At 44.4% G+C, this 18,944-nt stretch overlaps 1 protein-coding gene across 1 annotated transcript in view; it reads left to right on the forward strand.

Moving 5' to 3' along the window:
- Nucleotides 1-16,240, forward strand: part of LOC144654892 (TPR and ankyrin repeat-containing protein 1-like) — a 30,814-nt gene extending 14,574 nt beyond the window's left edge. Inside the window, 10 exon segments of the mRNA XM_078515132.1 lie at nucleotides 550-953; nucleotides 1,498-1,725; nucleotides 2,303-2,533; nucleotides 3,314-3,464; nucleotides 4,108-4,533; nucleotides 4,962-8,170; nucleotides 8,948-9,586; nucleotides 10,125-10,378; nucleotides 11,231-14,058; nucleotides 15,492-16,240. Of these exon segments, the coding sequence (XP_078371258.1) occupies nucleotides 550-953; nucleotides 1,498-1,725; nucleotides 2,303-2,533; nucleotides 3,314-3,464; nucleotides 4,108-4,533; nucleotides 4,962-8,170; nucleotides 8,948-9,586; nucleotides 10,125-10,378; nucleotides 11,231-14,058; nucleotides 15,492-15,700 (8,579 nt within the window). The 3' untranslated portion in view covers nucleotides 15,701-16,240.
- Nucleotides 16,241-18,944: the final 2,704 nt, after the last annotated feature.

An 18,944-nucleotide genomic window follows, 5' to 3' on the forward strand; every position in this document is an offset into this window, starting at 1 on the left:
GTTACCCCTAGCATTGAATTTGTTGGTACCCATTCATGCATCTGGGCGCAGAGAGGCACTATGAGAGTAAAGTGCCTTTCCCAAGCATTAGGGTTAGGTTTCTTCCCCCATCATGCAGTGACCCCAGCAAGGGCTTGAAACTGGATGCTTGATCCAGAGTACAATACACACGCCATTAAGACACTGCTTCCCATGCATATACATACATGTACATTGTATAAAAAGTAAACTTATGTAATTTTTAAAGCAGGTTTTTTGCTGTCATCATAATTCCTGGCCTTGGTTGATCACTCACTCACTCACTCACTGCCCATTGTGCCCACTGCACGTAGGCAGCAACAAGGTCCTCCACTGCTCTCTGTCTTTGGCCAGCGGATGGTGCCAGCGGGTAAGCCCCCAATTCTGTCCACTGATGTCGCCATGTATTCTTGGGCCGCCACGCTCGCTTTCCTTCAGGTGTCCAGTATAGTGCTGTCTTTGTGATGGATTTGTTTTAATTGTGATTAAATAACATACTCATCCTTGTTATTGTTTACTTCTGTTTGGTAGATGGAACTCTTGGAATAACCTGCCGCATTCCCAGAGCCACAGTTCAAAGGTTGATCAAAGACGTGTGCTCCAAGAAAGAATGGGACAAGCTCCACTTGTTATTCCTTGGAGGTGACAGTCAGAGGTCGTATGCCAAGGGTCGTGGCGGTGTAGCGACAGGATGTAATGCTAATATTGTTCCCATTAATGAAGTCCTTGAGTCATCAGTTAAAGACCGTGACAAACTAATTGCTGTGTTGCTGGATCATGGCGCTCTTGCTAGTGGGCCGCATGGGTGTAAAAATCCACCACTGTCTGTTGCTATGGAGATGGAAGAATACAGTATTGCATACACCCTTTTAAAGCATGGTGCTGATCCATCAGTGATTGGTTGTTCTAGGGGAACAGGATCACACCACCGTGAGGTAATTAACCTTGTTGAATGTACAGTGCAAGAATGTCTTTAAAAATATCTGGTTTGAGCCAGGCATGATAAGATAAATTATTGAAAAGTGACACTGGCTTAAAATATGTACAGGACGTTCAGAATGTCTTTTGTTACTGTACATACTTGGCTCTCTTTGCCATCTAAGGGCCTGTTTACCTGATTCCGAAAAGACTTTCATCGCGGAACGAGTTCATTCCATCCCCATATATTTCTCTGTATCTGTTAACATGATAACAAGAAGAAAGTCAAGTCATTTTCATTCTAGTATCATGTAAACACAAGATGAATTTCATTCTGAGATGCAACCGCAGACGGAGGCCACAGTTTTTTAATATGGAGCGAAAAAACGTAGTAGCATTTCCTGTTTAGCCCAAGGAAGTAGCCCTAGGGTCAAATTGCTCGTTAAAATTGCAAATTGCACATTGCGAGTTTCGTTCCAGAATAAAAGTCATTCCGGAATCATGTAAACAGGCCCTAAGTTGTGTTATAATGCTGATTGTTTAGTCTTTCTTTTTCCACAGAGTCAAGGTCATTTCTGGAAAGAAGAAGGAGTTAAAGCATTGAGTGCAAAGGACTACACTCAAGCTATTAAACTGTTGAGTTTAGCTCTTCAATTCCCTAACAATTCAGCAGAATTGAGTTACCTTGTGAACAACTCTCTGGCAACTGCATACTTTGAAACAAAACAGTATACCAAGGCTGTGGAGAAAGGCAGAGAGTGCTTTAAGTTCAAACCAACAAAATCACAGGTACCATACATAATTATTAGGTACCATACCATAGGTACATGTATGGTACCATAGTTACCATAATTATTACATAATTATGTGTATAGGCCTCACATGGAATTGTACTAGTGGCCCTTCTAGGGCTGCTTAGTCCCAACGCATGTCAATGCACCCTTTGTAAAGCTCCCTGATAGACAGTTCAGCTTGTGTTCCACATCTTTGCATCTTGAGGGTCATTTGGAGCCTGTCCAGGGTTTTTGTTTGTTTTTTTGTCACAATTTTTCTGTTCCATAGTTTTGGCAGGAACCTTTACTCTCATAGTGCCTCTCTTCACCCAGAAAAATTAAATGGGTATCAGTAAAATCTTTGGAAGACCTTTAAAAAACATGCTCAGGGGGCTTCCTGCAATTGACTAGCATGCATCCTGTCAGGGGGGGGGGGGGGCAAATCTCTCAGTCATGAAAGTCCTTTAGTATCAAACAAACCAAGATCAAAGTTCTTCCATTTTTCTCTTCATGTATGTGCAATTTTGCATGTACAGTATCAACATTTAGCAATTTACCCTGAATAATTCATTCAATCTTTTTTGTTTTACTAGATTGAAGCCAGTAAGTGGAAAGAGCGTGGTAAGAGACTGTTCACTGAGAAGGAATTCTCCATTCTGGTGGAATATTACACTCTATCTATGCAGTATGTTCCAAGTAATGACAAGGAGTTCCTAGCCACTCTGCTGTGCAATCGAGCTCTGGCTCACTACAACATCGGCAATTATCAACAAGGACTTGAAGATGCTAAGAGCAGCACAAGATTCAGGCCAGAGTGGTACAAGGTTAGTTGAATTCTTTATTTCGGTGGAAAAGGCTGTGATTTAATTTATTTCTTCATTTGTGTGGGTGATAGGGACCAAGAAATTTATAGGACATCATCTGTTTTTGCCTTTGTCGCAGAATTTCTTTTGTGTTTTTGGACTGTTTCACACAATAATAATTTTAACCAGAAAGAAGTTTATTAAAAGAAAATTCTGAGTTCTCCCAACAAGCTACTGACCTTCTGTTTGTCCACCAAGTAAGAGTTGCAGGAGTCTTGGGGAGCTAGGGCCATACAGGCTTTTAGCCAGGATTTAGAAAGTGGGAGTCCAAAATTTATATTATAAGGCCTGACTTTGTCCCCATAGGAGGGCCTAGAGGAGCACGCAAAGTGTTTTTTGCAGTTATGAGTGCAAAGGTATCCAAAGACTTCCAAATTTGCTAAACAAACGTCTGTATACAGTTATTCATATTAATTTTCTCTGAAAAGTGGCCGTCCATAGGACTCCTGGACTCCCACCTGGCTAAAAGCCTGGGGCCATATAAAGTTTAATAGCTTGACTGTCTGATTTAGAGCTTTCTCATACTTTTTTGCTAAGGTTAATACATGTATATACAATATATGTTCATCACTTTTCAGCACTATTTTTTTAGCCGATGTTATGTCGATTGCTTCAGGTAGACCTAATATCTAGTTTTCATGAAATAATTTTTTATGTTTTTGTTTAGAAACTATAAAAATATACTGCAATAGAATTGTACATTTATCATGTAATGAATAACTCTTGTTTCTGGCAACACAGGGGTATGTGCGGCAAGCATACTGCCATGGCTGTTTGGATCAGAACAGGGAGGCTGTCAGAGCATTTGGTGAAGGATTAAAAAGAGCAGAAAATGACGAAGACAAGTCTGTTATACTGTCTCAGATAGTTTCTTTGGGCCTTTATCTTCCAGGTATGGACACATGCATTTTCGTTACTGTGACCTACATTGAAGAACGGGACATTGAATGATTTGTTCACCCAAGTGCTTTCCCACAACTGTTAATAAAATTTGATATAATTGTTTTTGGACATAAGACATTATAAAATTATGTTGGCTAACATTTCTCAAATTACAGTACGGTTTGACATGGACCAGTGCGCCTGGAATAACTACGGAGCCACCTTAACAAAAGTAGCGTGCTGGCAAAATCAGACTTGAAAGCATGCAGTCACCAATTTCATTTTTCCGTACATTATTTTTCTTACTCTTTGCTGGCTGACTTATTCCTTTGGGGCATCAACAATGCTTCGCCACCCAACTCTATTTACTGCCGCCTTCTCTGCTGCGTTCTATCTGATGTAAGCTTTCTTAGTTGATCTTCTCCTGGTCTTAGCAGGTCTTCCCACCTTTCTTTTACCCTGCGGATTCCACTTCAAGGCCTGCTTGGTGGTGTCAGTGCCTGGTTTTCTTAGTGTGTGGCCTATCCAAGCCCATTTCGTTCTTGCTATCTCAGTTGGTATATGCTTTTGTCCTGTCTTGCTCAAAAGTTCTTTGTTACTGATCTTTTCTGGCCACTGTTTGCTAATCTGCTTTAATTTTTTTTTTCTGGTAGATGGAACCTCGAGCATCACTTGCAGTGTCCCAAACCCAACCCTGGAAAAACTGATCAAGCAGCTAGCAGAGAAAAGAACTTGGGATAAGTTACACGTCCTATACTTAGGGGGTGGAGGACCACAGCGATACTCACCGGGGGAGGGTGGCTTAGCAACTGGCATAGACGCGTCTGGAATTCCTATCGAGCTTGTGTTTGAAGCTGGTGACAAGTACCGGGACCCCCTCATTGTGGCTCTGTTGGAGAATGGTGCCTCTCCCAATGGACTGGGGAAGAAAGAGAAGTGTCCTCTGGAACTGGCCATGGAGAATGAGGATTATAACATGGTTGTCACACTGTTACAGTACAATGCCGATCCAGCCTGTCTTGTGACCAGAACTGGTGATTCGCTCCTTCACGAAGCTTTGAAGCAAATGTTTGCTACAGGTTGGTTACCTTGGTTCTCTCGTGTGATATTTTGTTGTCTTCAGTTTGCATTTGTTTGCTTTTTTACTTTGCTTTATGAATCGTGTCTCGAACTGGAGATTCTTGCATGTTTCAAAAAAGTCTGAGAAGCAATTTCCATTCTCGCTATCATTTATGTCATTCTCACTTCTTGTTGACATCAAACTATTTTTCAAGAGACATACAAATGGAGATCTTATGATCTGTTTTCAGACCAGGTGAGAATGTTCTTAAGGAATCCTGGCATATTGCCTCTGTACCAGATAGGAGACCTTTATTTTAGCTTAGCTATCCAGTCGTCTTATGTTTTTAAGAAACGTTGCAGTTTGTTGTGATCTCTGTAGGTATACAGTAAGTAATTTGGTCGGTTGAAACCATAGTTTGTTTCTTTTCATTGTTATCCATTCTAGGAAGCAATGGATTAATTCAAGCCTTGCTGGATTCGGAGCTGTTTGACCCAGACGTGGTAGATGGTAGTGGAAATACTCTCTTCCACTTAGTGGCTTTTGGCAAGTGTTCCAAAAGGAAGTGTGACATGATAAGTGTTCTGACAGAGGCAGGAGCTAACCCAACACTAAGGAACACTGACGGCAAGGTCTCGGTGGACTACCTCACCAAGAAGGACCCTCGCGCGAAGCTCATCCGTGCAGCTATCAACTCATACAAGAGTGGTAAGAAGTCCAGTGGTGCAAAGAGAAAGAGAAAAGTGCTGAAGCCGCCAAGTAATTCAGTGCCACAACACGCAGCTTCAACGCCAGGTCAGGAAGACGCGGAGCCAGACTGGTGTAAGCTTGCAGATGATGCAGCTCAAGATGACGATGATGAAGTGTTAGAGGTGAAAGCTAAGGATAAGAAGCCTATTCCTGCAGCTCCACTGATGAAGAAAGATCCCTTGGACGATCTGCGTTCGAGCATCAGGGGCATGATTGAATGCATCTGTCCTGAAAATTTGCTTGAAGGTGAAGAAAGTAATCCTGATGTTGTTGTAGAAGAGTCAGTTGTGAAAGGTGGTGGAGATGATAACAAGGGACCACAGAATGAAGAGAAAGAGACTGTGGCACAACCTGTTCCAGATATCGAGAGAATCCAAGATGAGGATGATGATGACGAGACAACTGAAGAAGAGCTCGAACTTGATCTGGAATCTCCTTTTGAGGACTTGCCTTGGGAAGTGGACTGCACTGACCAGTTCTGGAAGGCTCTGCAGAATACCAATGTAAGCGATGCCTTGAAGCGACGCATTATCACCAGGATTCGCATGCTAGCAGAAGGTCGCTGGACGAGAAAGCTCTGCAGGAGGCTCGATGGTTTGTCCAAGAAACGCAACATCATGCTGTTTGAGGCTAAACTGACAAGGGCATCTCGAATTATTTGGGAACTGACAGTTGCATTCTCCGCCAAGTGTAGTAACGATCCTGAGATAAGAATGCAAGCGGATACGTCTGCAGGGCGGGTTTACTCTGAGATTATTCGAGTTTGGGACGTAGCTGCCGACCGAGACACCCTTGTGGCAAAAGTTGAAAGCATCGTGAAATCCCATGACCGAGGATTGAGCTGTATTGTAAGGAAAGAGCTGTCTGGTTTTAGGAAAGGCAATGATAAAGTGAAAAACTCCAGTGGTGAACGCCTTCCAAACTTCTTTGTTGAAGTGTCAGAAAAGGTGGAAGATTGTCCGCAGGAGAAAACAGCAAAGGTGGCAAAGTTATCTGATAAAGGCAGTGGCTCGCAGTATTTCTTCCCTCCTGCAAGTCCAAATGATATGGAATTTCACATTCTTAAATTTTACTCCTTTTCTTCAGCATTAATCAACTCAGTTCTTCACAGCAATTATGCAACCAAAGTGGACTTTCCCTTTAGGGTGACTGAACTTGAGCACGCTATTATTAACCTGTGTCCAAAGCAGCCGTGTCCTATTATTCTTCTCGGGCGCAGTGGTACTGGCAAGACGACCTGCTGCTTGTATAGACTGTGGAACGAGTTCCAATCTTACTGGGAAAAGGCGACCACTGCAGGCCCTCATATTCCTAAACTGGTGCAATATCTACCCAAGCCTGATGCATGTGGAAATGTTACAGTTTGCGAGCAACCACAAGAAGACATCTGTGACTTAACAAGTGCCAGGATTATGGAAGACGCTGTAGAGCCAAAAGAGTCTCCAACTGATGAATTTGTGAGGGCTAAAGACGCACGGCGCAAAGACTTTGAAGAAGGTGATGAAACAGTAGAGCCGTCCGAGTTTGAGGAACAGGATGCATTGCAGTATGAACATCTTCATCAAGTGTTTATCACAAAGAATCCGGTACTGTGCACTGAAGTCCAGAAGAACTTTTCTGAGCTCAGCCATGCCTGTCCTGCCGCGAGAGAACACGTGGAAAATGAAGACACGCCATTGCCGTCCAGGATTCAAGATATTGATGATGCAGCTTGGCCCCTGTTCATAAACTCTCGTGACTGGTTGCTCCTATTAGATGCATCCCTGCCTGGCTGCGAGTTCTTCCCTCGTACTGAGGACGGCAGTCTGTTAAGAAAGATTTATGGCTGGGGGGAAGAAGAAACCCACTTGGTAGCAATTGATGAAGATTCAGACAGCGAGGGCGAAGATCGAGATGAAGCTACTACCGAAGACACAGATGATGTTGTGTATGGTCGACATGATCCCAAAAGCTTTGATCCAAGACGTGAGGTGACCTACGTGGTGTTCGTATCAGAACTGTGGCCTCGGATGACCAAAAAAGTGAAGGCTCAGTACCACCCGACTCTTGTCTGGACTGAAATCCGTTCATTCATAAAAGGATCCATCGAGGCTCTGCACACAGAACGAGGTTACTTGAGTTTGGAGGAGTATTCAGATCTTGGGCGCAAGCGAGCTCCAAATTTCTCAGCTGATCGGGAACTTGTGTACTCTCTGTTTGTTGTGTACCAGAACACTAAATGTTCTTTGCGGATGTTTGACGAAGCTGATGTTGTCCACAATGTTTACACTCGCCTGCAGAAAGTGCAAGTTCCAGAATGGTCAGTTCATCGCTTTTACGTTGATGAAACTCAGGATTTCACTCAAGCTGAGCTGTCTTTGTTGATCCGCTGCAGTCGCGATCCTAACGGACTTTTCTTCACTGGGGACACAGCGCAAAGCATTATGAGAGGAATCGCTTTTCGTTTCAACGATCTAAAATCCCTGTTCTTTTACTCACAACAGTCCTACCAAGCACTGGGCTTCCAGTCAGGAGTGAGGGTTCCAAACAGACTTTACCAGTTGACTCACAATTATCGCTCACACGCAGGCATCTTGCGGCTAGCCTCGAGCGTTGTTGATCTGTTGCTTCACTACTTTCCAGAGTCGTTTGATCGCCTTGAGAAGGATCAAGGCTTATTTGAAGGACCAAAACCTGTGCTCTTAGAGTCGTGCAGCTTTGGCGATCTGGCGATGATTCTCCGTGGAAACCGTCGGCAGTCCTCGAGGATTGAGTTCGGAGCTCATCAAGTTATACTCGTGGCTTCGGAAGAAGCTCGTACTCAGATGCCGGATGAGTTGAAACAGGGACTGATTCTAACTATTTACGAGTCCAAGGGTTTGGAGTTTGACGATGTTCTTATTTACAACTTCTTTAAAGACTCTCAGGTGAGTGAAAGTCAGTTTAACGGCCGATCTACGTTAGGCGCCCAATTTTGGGGTTTGTCACGCAACGATCCACTTGGACGTTACGTGACGATCCTCTTCACCTTGCGTGACGACCAAAAATAACGGCTGTATAGGGGACTGTACGTGCAAAACTGCGGGGAAAATATACCCTTACATCAGCAGTCTTATTTATTTTCGTTTCACCCTGTTTTTTTTTAAATTTATTGCCGTCTTAGAATGACGTAGCAAGACTTTTGTCGTAGACAAGCATTCCCGAGTCGGCAGGCCTCCTTACGCTGCACTGCCAATTTGCTTCGGGTCACGTGTTGGCTTCCCGGCCATTCGACCTAGTGACGTCATGCAAAATTATTATTCTAGCAGTAGGTGAATGCTTGTTGTATTTGTCAAAAGAAAACGCACACTTATTACGTGTTGGGTGTCCTGTGTGACTAGGGTGATTTGTGGCTTACTGTGCACTGAGTGCACCTTTTAAGGTCTTTTTGAAAAAATAGAATAAAGCTTTCGCACAAGTATATTGCCTCGCCGTTAGTTTGATTCTTTCTTCGGTTGAATAACTGTTAAGATTGCAATTGATCATATAAACAGAAAATCTGTCCCAAATACGGTTTGCTTTCTGATTAAGTTCTTTACAATATAGACATCAAAATTTGCGCCAGACTGCATGACGCCATGCACTTTTTAGCTTGTATCGCCAGCTAGTTGGTAGAAATTGAAGTCTAATTAAGCGATAACTCTAATGATCTGTTTTGCGTGTAGGCTAAGAAGGAGTGGCGCGTTGTGACCACATACATGAAGGAGCTGTCAGATGGGAAGGTCCCCAACACGTCAGGGCTCGTAGAACTTGCAGAAGAGGACCTGGAAATGTCATCACGGCCCCTGGAGTTTGACCCCGACAGACACAAGGTACTCAACTCCGAGTTCAAGTTCCTGTACACGGCCATTACTCGAGCCAGGGTCAACGTTTGGTTCTTTGATGAAGACGAGGAAGCCCGGGCACCAGTGTTTGAGTACTTCCAGAAGCTGAGCCTCGTTCGCGTGATACGCATGTCAGGTGAAGCCAACGAGACGGAACAGCTGACCAGTATGTTCGTGGAAAGATCGACCGAGGCAGAGTGGTGCCAACAGGGGCATTATTTTTACAACAAGGAGCTATGGGAGGTGGCAGTGAAGTGCTTTACAATGGCCGGTGATAAACTGATGGTGAGGAAGACTCAAGCCCAGCTACAGGCTTCCGAGGCAAGCAAACTGAAAGGAAACCCCAAGGTGATGAGAACACAGTTCTTGAGAGCTGCCGATCAGTTTTTACAGTGCGCCATGTTGGATGAGGGAGCCAAGTGTCTGCATAATGCACGAGAGAGACTGCTGTTGGCCAAACTCAACAAGAAATTAGGAAAGGTAAGTAAAATTAAGTTTATCTATGTTGTTATTCGTTTGTTCAACCCATGCTTCCATACTTTTTTAATGGTGGAAAATTCCCAAATAATTTTGAACATTAAAGGAGCTATATCACGGTATTTTAAGTCATTTTTTTTTTATTTCTTTCAAATTGAAGAAAACCTCAAAATAATAGTTTTACAACGTGGAAAAAAGCAACGGAGAAATAAAAAGCCGAAAATAAACAGGGATAGTTTCAACTGACAAAGATTTAAACAGATTGCGATCAACAAACTTGAAAAAACTTGCCTTTTTTTCAAGAATTGAAATAATAGATGTAGTAGAGTGCCCAATGTCTATTGCCGTTCAATAGCTTATAATATATCTCCACTAAAAATGTACCAGTACAAATATGTGTGGCGAAAGGGATAACTCTTAAAACACATTTCAGATCTCCTAGCCAACATGTATCATTCTCTATAAGATATTTCCGTTTTTCTCTTTCCTTGTGAGCTAAAGTTTGAATGAACTAATAATTTTGTCGTCGTGTTTTTAACAGTTTGAAGACGCCGCCAAGCAGTTAAGAAAGGAGCGCCATTACTTGGAAGCCAGCGAGTGTTACGAGATGATCAACGATTATCACCAGGCAGTGGAAGTGTTGTGTCAAGGCAACCTGTACAAAGAGGCTATCGACACCTTACAGCGCTACAAGAGTCTTGTTGGCACTGATGCCAGCAAGGGAGGAATCCGCTCACCTAAGGACTCACGGACTGTGGAGCGGCTGTGTCATCAGTTGGCAGAGGAGCACTTTAGGTGAGTTATACAATGCCACTTCGTTGGTTGAACTGCTGTAGTGATTTATAAAACGTTTCGTGATTGGTCGAGCAAACATGCTGGGTTGTTGGATATATTTTTTCTACTATCAGTCAGGAGCAAAACGAAAACCAATCATCACTTGGCTTAGACGCGTTTTCCCGGAGTTTTGACACCAAGTGCATCGTTTGTATCGAGTTCTGATAGGTTCATTGCGTGTTTTTTGTTAAGCGTTTCTTGTGATTACTTTGTTCTTCTCATGGGAGAACCGCTTTGTAGGAATCCCACTAATGTTTAACTAGTGCTTCAAAATACGTTCTCTCAGTTATTAATCACACTTAGGAAACTTCAGTCGCGAACTGCGGTATTCGTAAGTTAAAATGGAAGCAATAGACAGCATTTAGTTTTGGCTGAAGAACGCTGCAGTAAAAAAGAAAAACAAAAATACCCAAGTGTCAGTAGATTGTGCACTGTTGTACTAGTATTATTTCATTTCGCCACGCGTCCGAAACGTCCAAAGGTTTGTTAACAATTTTCTAGTCAGTGACAAATGTATAAAGATTGATTTCGTCAAGGACTCTTTGGGGGGTAGATGAAATTCTACCTACCATGCTTGATTTTACGTAAAGCGATGGGACTTTTTTGGGTTGCGTTTTAGGCCGTCAGACTTTTTTTTTTTTTTTTTTTGGGGGGGGGGGGGTCTTTTTTATCGTAATGGAACTTTTGGGGGTTGAAAAATTTTGCTTCATTCACACTTCCCCATCACTGTTATACCTGAGTACCCTCCCCTCCTTCCCCCTCCCTGTGATATTACGTTCTATTGAGTGATTTCTTTTCTTACTGATGTCTTAGTTGCGGTCGCCTTGATGAAATGGTCTCAGTTCTTGAGCGACTTCCATCAGCCAACGATCGAATTCTTTTCCTGGAGAATCACGGATGCATTCAAGAAGCTATGGAGGCCTTGTTAGAGGAAGGCAGGTACAAGGATGCTGGAAACCTCTTGAGAAAGAATGGCAGATTCATCGAGGCAGCCAAGTTTGTGCACAGTAAGAGCTTTGCGGCCGAATGCTTTCTCTCCGCCGCTCGCTGCGCTAAAACGCATGCTTCCACTGACGAGCGTCGTGACTTAATCGAAGGCCCGACCGAAAAAGCTTTGGAGCTGTTTGAAGAAGGCGATGACGAAAATGGTCAAGCACAGTGCCTCCTGATTCTAGCAAGGCTAAATGAAGATGAAGAAGATGCTGAAACTGCTCGAGAACTGTTTCGCAAAGTGAACAATATTTGCGGTGAGGTACATGCCTGTCTAGCGCTCTTCGCCATTTTAAAGGGAGATGTTTTGCGCGGTGATGTCTGTGATTTTCCTGGTGTGTTTCTCAGAGGCTTGGATAGATTATTCAGTCTTATTATGGCGCTGAACAAGCCTCAAAACAGCGTGGCTGAGCTTCAGAAAGTGGAAATGTGCGAGACGCACTTTGGCGTTTTCAAGGGAGATAAGTCAGATGTTAGATGCGCGTTCATTAAGAGCGGTGGCCTGTTCATCTCGTCTGTTCCTTACAGCCCAGCTGAAGTCAAAGTGGACAAAGTGGTGCTTGATGTGGGAACAGCACGCTGGCGCATTTCAAGCTACCTGTGCGGCTTGGCTTGTAAGTTAGCGCAGAACATTTGCCAAAGTGTAGAATCAAATGCAAGTTGTCAACGCATTTGTAGAAGGCCTCTTGTGGGTTTAAGCTGCACCCCAGGACATTGTAAGCTTACCCATGTACCATTTTCAGAGGATCTGTTTCAAGATCTTTTCGACTCCCTGTGTCATCAAATGCATGTTAATGCTCTTGTGCAGTCGTTCCTTGACGCCATTGGTCGCTTCGATCCTCAAAGGCAGTTTTCACAAAAGCTGCTCACTAATGCTATAAGGGACTTTCAAGCTTGTCGACAGTTTTACGATTTGCTCTTTCCCAAAATGGGCCTGCATGCTTCTTTTCTCTGCAAAGAGCACTTCCGCGTTCTACGTAAGAACGGCCCAGTCAGAGAGCGGTTGACGAGATACGCCGATTACTTATGGAGGAATACAAAGGACATTCACCGATGGCAGAACTCTGACAGATTTATTGAAGTTTCACGAATCCTTCACCTTGTTGGACACACTAACAAGGTTTTAGGGCTACTCAGCGTTGAAGAAAAGGCCTTTGCAGGAAGAAATGTGCCGTGCGATGGAATGCTCCCAGACAAACAACACGGAGGCTTCCACAGCCTTTTCCGACTCTTGGAAGAAGGCCGGCGTGTACTTCACGTGTATGGCGATGTTTTGAACTCTGCTTCCTTTGTTATTCGACGATTCGTCAGTTTGATTGCATGGAGGTCCTCCATTCCTATGCCTTCACTCGCTAACATCAGCGCCATCTTTGAACACCAGGTGATCGCTTGTCTGGCACTTTTTGCGCGTTTGTTCAACGACTACGAGTTTCCTATCTGCCTTCCAGAGAGCTACCTTGGTCTGATCAACGTCTGGGACATAGTGCACGGCACAGACAGGTTCCCTACCTTGTGCAGTATCGTTGAAGCCACCGCCACGGGACTGCCTTCTTTCAAAGGGATCCGTCAAGTTCAGCGGTTACTCGAGTACATGGTCCAGCTCGTGTCAGGGCAAGTCAGCCGTCGCTTCAACTTGATTAACAGTGCTTTCAGTCCCAATGCAATGGATCGTGTGCTGTCTGGTGAATCAGAGAGAATCTTAGTCATGGCCTTGACCATGCTGTGTAACTACGGCAGAGGCATTCCACCGGCTCCATTTGGACGTCTCATCGAATCTCTGCGCGGCGTCACCGTGCACGCGTTTCTGCCACGTCGAGTACGGAAGGTGTTAGAGGCGCTGCGTTGCGCCGAGGGTGTTAAAGACGTAGTTTTTGCACTACAAACATTTCTGTCTGAGAGAGATGAAAGCCTATTTTCCGTTCGTTGGTGTGACCGTCAGTTGTTGACCGCCGAAGTAAACGCGGATTCCTTCACGCAGTTGTTCAATGTTGGATCGGCTCTGTGGCATCCCCAGGCGCCCGTCACCGCAAGTGAGCCGCCCGTAGATATTTACTCACCGTCGGAGTTTCAGATGCCGATTGGTTACCTGGAAGAGCAGAAGAAGGAGCGTGCTCTAGAGACAGAGCGCGAGGAAGCTGCCGTCAAAATCCAGCGCTGGTACCGTCAAATCAGGCACGCAACCCCCAAATCCTCGCCACGAGACGGCGAAGTTCAACAGCAGCCTGATCATTCGGCTGAGACTCACTTTGAGAGGTTCAAGGTGGACAACTCAGCTTGCAGCGTGTGCAGCGTCCACTTCAGCGACAAACCTAACGAGAATTACGAATGGCACATTCGTTATGCGAGCACTCACTGGCGGATGCTTGAGGAATTTAACGTCTACAAGCAGCTCTATCTCAGAAAGATATGGCCTCTCTTCGTGGCGGAGAAGGAACTACGCGATGAGTTGAATACCGTGTCTGGGCAGAGCAGGCTCGGATCGCACGATTTTGGCCTTGATTTACAGCGGCTAGACCATGTAGGAGCACGCGTTGGAGAGTGCATCCGGGATATCGAGTCGCGTTGTAGGTGGGGTGATACGGTCCGTTTGACGCGTGAAGTCGAGGCTCTAGGAGCGACCATCAAGGAAGTGCAGAAAACTGTGAAACAAGGTATGTTTGAAATATTAATTCCCATTCCTCATACTATATGGATTTGCCCTGGTATTAGTTCGGAGAATTTGGTGGTTTATCAAGACAAACCAAGACTGGTGATTTTAGGGATAAAAAAAATGTCACAGCATGCAAAAAAGTTAGATTTCACTTGCCTGGGGCTGGTGGATTGTGCATTCAGGCTATTGGACTTAATCCTTCACTTGCCCAATGGACCAGAGAATTTTGGGGGGCTAGTAAAAATGACTTGGAGTAGTACATTGACTGGCTACAGCTTGCCCGATGTGCAAGCTGTAGCTTCTTTGCACCCAGTGTCGTAATGCCCAAGTACATGTTCGCTATGGAAAAGAAGAAAGTAGAAGATATTCATTTGTTATTCCTCGCGAAGCGAGGCCGACGGCCGAGCGTAGCGGGGTGTATAATTTTGTCCCTCAAAGGGATCAGGCGGGATGAAATCTCGTGTGGAGTTTACGGTCATATATTTGTGAGCTTGGTGTGTGGCGGAAATGACGTCACACGGCCGCCGCGCGCTGGTGGCCTAATGGTAAGGCGTCGAACTTGAAATCAGATCTTCGGACCTGAGGTCGGGGGTTCGAAACCGGCTAGGGTTTTTTTTTTTCTTTTTTTTTTCTTTTTTTTTGTGGGTTCGAATCCTGAGCCTTTCATTTTTATCGTTTTTCTTTTCGGATTAAAATAACATTGATTTCCACATAATACTCCCTCAACGCCTATTCAGGCTATAAACCTTTCATCGCCATCAGGGGCGCGCGGGCGGAAGCTTCGAATCCTCCTGCCGTTCGTTCTTCTTTTTTTATGCCATCAAATAAATGTCCAAAATGCGACTATCCAATAATTTGTCGATGATTTTGAAAATAGCCTGCGCTTCCCAACGCTTTATACCTCTTTACGAACCAGAAAAAGCCACCATCTTTAAAGCGGAGTAGACCCTGGGAACGAGGGTGTCGCGGCCATGCCCGTTGAAATAAAATTTCTAACAAATATATCTTCCTGCCTACTGTGGAAAATTGAATATGTACAATTCAATTAATGTTCAACTTCAAATAATCCACTCCTTATTTATAACACCCCCCCCCACCCCCCTCCCCAACCCAGAGCTTCGCGAGGCCCCTGCGAGTCACGTATTACTAGTTTAGTTTGAATAAGTGACGAGTGAAATGTGTAAATAAATCGCTTCAAAAATGTCTTTATAAAAATATGAAGAAATTCGTGTATAAATTAATTTTTAGGGTGGGGAGGGGGTACTTTGGAAATTTGGAAACCATTACAAAAATTGATCTCATGGGATTAACTTCCTTTGCATTCGGTCCTGACTTGCTGTGGAGAAACTAACAGAGCACTGCACAGGACTTGCGGAAATGTCAAACGTCCGACAAATTCTAATCTCCTTCACCTTCTCTGTTTCTTATTCATAGACCTTCAAAAGATGCGCGACGCAGGTGTTAGGGCAGAAAGGCGGGAGGATCGTGAAGAAAACGAAGATTTCGGTGACGAGGAAGACCTCTTGGACGTGCGCATGCCTAAAGAGTGTGGAGCAAAACGTGGGGGAGGGGGAAAGCAGCCTGGCAAGAAGAAAAACCGAGGAAGACGGGGCCGAGACAAGACACGCTTCAGGCAGTCTTAACGCTTTAGTTGGATAGTTGCTGTTCCAATATCTCTGTTAGTAGCATCAACTGTAGCTTTCGTCAAGATATATTACGTTCTCGTTTAGCATCATCTGTTTCTACTAATCGTTTCGCGCCTCGGTAAATTTCAAAGACTTTTCAAGAACCAGGATTGATTGCTATGGTTCGCCGCAATATTGCGAAAAGCAGTTTAAGTGGTTTATTTGAGTTGCCGGACTTTCCGCGAAAATACCTCAGATAGGAAGAGCGAACTGAAGTCCACCGGTACATGTAGAAATGTAGACTTGAGCTATTTTAGGCTGTTATCCAACTTGCGTTCCAGTTTGAACTTTTTCCATGCGGCATCATTTGCGTCGATAAAAGGAAAGACAATTGTTAGTTGATTTTTGACGATTTCTTCATTTGATGGTTCTCGGCATTTTTAGTTCGCCGGAGTGGGTTATATAGGTCGTCTTAGAAAAGTGCTTCTCCAGTGGGCTCGATACTGTTTGTCAGGGTAAAAGATTAAATAAAATTAAAAGTTATATTTCACATTACAATGTCTCGTTCCTTGCCTTGCGGAACTGGAGCAGAAATTATATGAACAGAAAATGACAAAGTTTCGTTGACCTGTTAATCATCATCATCATCATCATCATCATCATCATCACTTGATCCCGGATGAAGAGAGCACAGCAACCCGAGCACAGAGACGCGGGGAGACAGACCACAACACCGGGACCAGCCCCCACGAGAGTGTGGGGCACGTCCCCGCGACCAAACTGAAGATGAGGAGACGGGGCCACGACGCGGAAGACAGACACCATGAGATGAGGGAACCCGAGACTGAGTGTGGCGGGGGACGAACCCGAGACCCCCGCACGGCCGCGCCACGAGCAACCGGCGGGGAGCTCAGGTTAATGACAATCATTTTTGAGTTGTGAAGTATTACATATCGGGATTTCACTGTAGTAATGGCCATTTAATACAACAATTACTACGTTCTTTAGCAAACGGTAGATTTTAGATTGCCGTTGATAACGATGTTAACTATTTAAATAAATAATCAGAAAAAAAGGACAAAAATGTTTGTAAAAGTGCGAAAGTACACACGTCACGTGAAAGCAACAGACTGATGTGTGGGAGTTTTGTAGTTGGCGCGAAAACCGAGCGCGTCGCTTTATTTCGGTAGTGTAGCAGCTCTCGTAAGCTTGTAATTCTACTGGCCCAGGAGGGGTACTCCGGCTTGTAAATGACTGTGGGATGATCGCAAGGATTTTCCATACAGGGTCTTGAAATTTTTCGAAATTTCTTTAAGCCAAAAGTTTGTTAGGTTTATACGCCGCTTTTGGATTGGAAGATTTGGCAAGTATTTTTTTGGGTGACTTGATTCAAATAGGGGATCTTTTTGGGTATTAAAAATTTCAAACTAAAGTGCCCATTTGGCGACGCCCGGTTGGCGTAATTATTGGTTTGACTGAAACTGTCCTAAACAAACACGAGCCGTTATTGCCCCTCCTACCAATTTAGGGGTAATTTGACAAGGGATTTTTAAGGGGGTTATTTTTGGTCTAGGGATTTTTTGGGGTAATGTCGGAAGAGTTAGGGATTTTTTTTTCATCCCCGTCATTTACAAGTCGGAGTACCCCCCCCCCCCCCCCCCCTGGGTTCTACTGGTCCTCTTGCGAAGTAGTTGCTATTGTTTTGGGGCTAGGGGCATTGTTCCTGTTGTTTGTTCTATTGTTTTCTCGAAGGGTAGCGAGCTATTCATGTGAGACCTTACAAGAGCTGCTACCTGACCTTTATCACTGCAGTTCAGACTAGGGTTCATGATCATACACTGTGTGAACCATTTTCCTGGTACTTAAAAATTTAACACCTGTACTGTCATTCATAACAGGAGTAACATTTTTGATAGCAGTACGAGATCGAGCACGAGTACGACTTCAGAGTTTCAGTCCAGCTACTTTCCAACAACCTTCACTCCTTCCTGTTGCTGACCAGTTCAATAAATTATGATGAGTTTGATTATGGCAATCGAAAGAATAAGGCCTAGCTTTGAGAAGTCGTACTCGTACTCCGATCCTAGCCTCCTACGCAGGCAACTCCCTTTGTTACGGAAGAGAGTCTGGGACCGAGCAAAAAACATAGCTAGTTTTCCTTAGCTTTCTTCCCCTCTGCTACCACAGGAATCCCAATATCAAGGATTAAAAGGAGTAGCAAACTTCCCTGGTGCCGTGCATTTCAGGTCTAAAACGCTCCATCAAAACTCGCAGCAATCAGCACTCGCTATTTTCGTCACTAACAAGAACCGCGCAGTTGATCTAAAAGGATGGTGTGGTGGTGGTGGTGGTGGTACCCGGGGTGTGTACATTCCGTGTACACACCACGCCGAATATACAACATGGGTGGCATGGGTGGGGAGGGGATCGGGAGAGGGTGTGGTCAGTTAGAAAAAAGTTTGATTCTTTTATGGATTTTGTGTAACTACGTTAGAGGATTTTGTGTCAACTGTTGGTGACTGGGGCACCTTACTGTCTTCACTATAATTTTGGGAGAAAAAGATTGCATGAGCGTGGGTCACAGAAAAAATCTGAGTACGCTCATCGACATTGCTAATCCTAGCAGTGTGCTGAACGCGTATCATATATGAACCTAGTAAATGGCCTTGTCCACCACCAGTGTCTCCGTAGCTCACTTGGTGGATAGAGCACCCGAATGCTTTCCGGGTAGCCTGCAGAACAGGCGGTTTTCCTTCGAATGTCGAAAAACACATATCGATTATATGCCTGGCCTTCTACTGCTAGAAAGATTGATGAAATTTTGCAAGCTGATGGCCCAGTGTCCAGAAATTTCACTAATTCAGGACGCCCCCTCCCTCCCCCCTACACAAATCTTACAGTTTCAGGATTTTAGCCTGTGTACAGCCGTCCCGCTGCGCTCAAAAATACACAGGCTACAGGATTTTTGAGGGATTAGTCTGTCACTCCTCGTGGTCTAAACCCGGGTCTAAAGTGCAAATATGAAATTCCAATTCAATCAGAACTTTGGAAAGAACGAACATCAGAATAAATGGTACTTGCTTCGTTGACTACCTTAATATATCCGGATTCCGCGATATCCGCAATCGCGCCTGCTTTACCCTTGAAAGTCCGCTCGGCCTCACAACATTCATAGTGTTCACCTAACAAAAGATAAACGCGAATTAATAATATTTGATAAGAAAGTAAGAACCAAAAGTTTGCGTGAAGCTTGGGCCGATAC

Source organism: Oculina patagonica, chromosome 5 (assembly GCF_052425735.1).
Source record: "Oculina patagonica isolate OP01 chromosome 5, crgOcupat, whole genome shotgun sequence".
Classification (NCBI taxonomy): Eukaryota; Metazoa; Cnidaria; class Anthozoa; order Scleractinia; family Oculinidae; genus Oculina; species Oculina patagonica.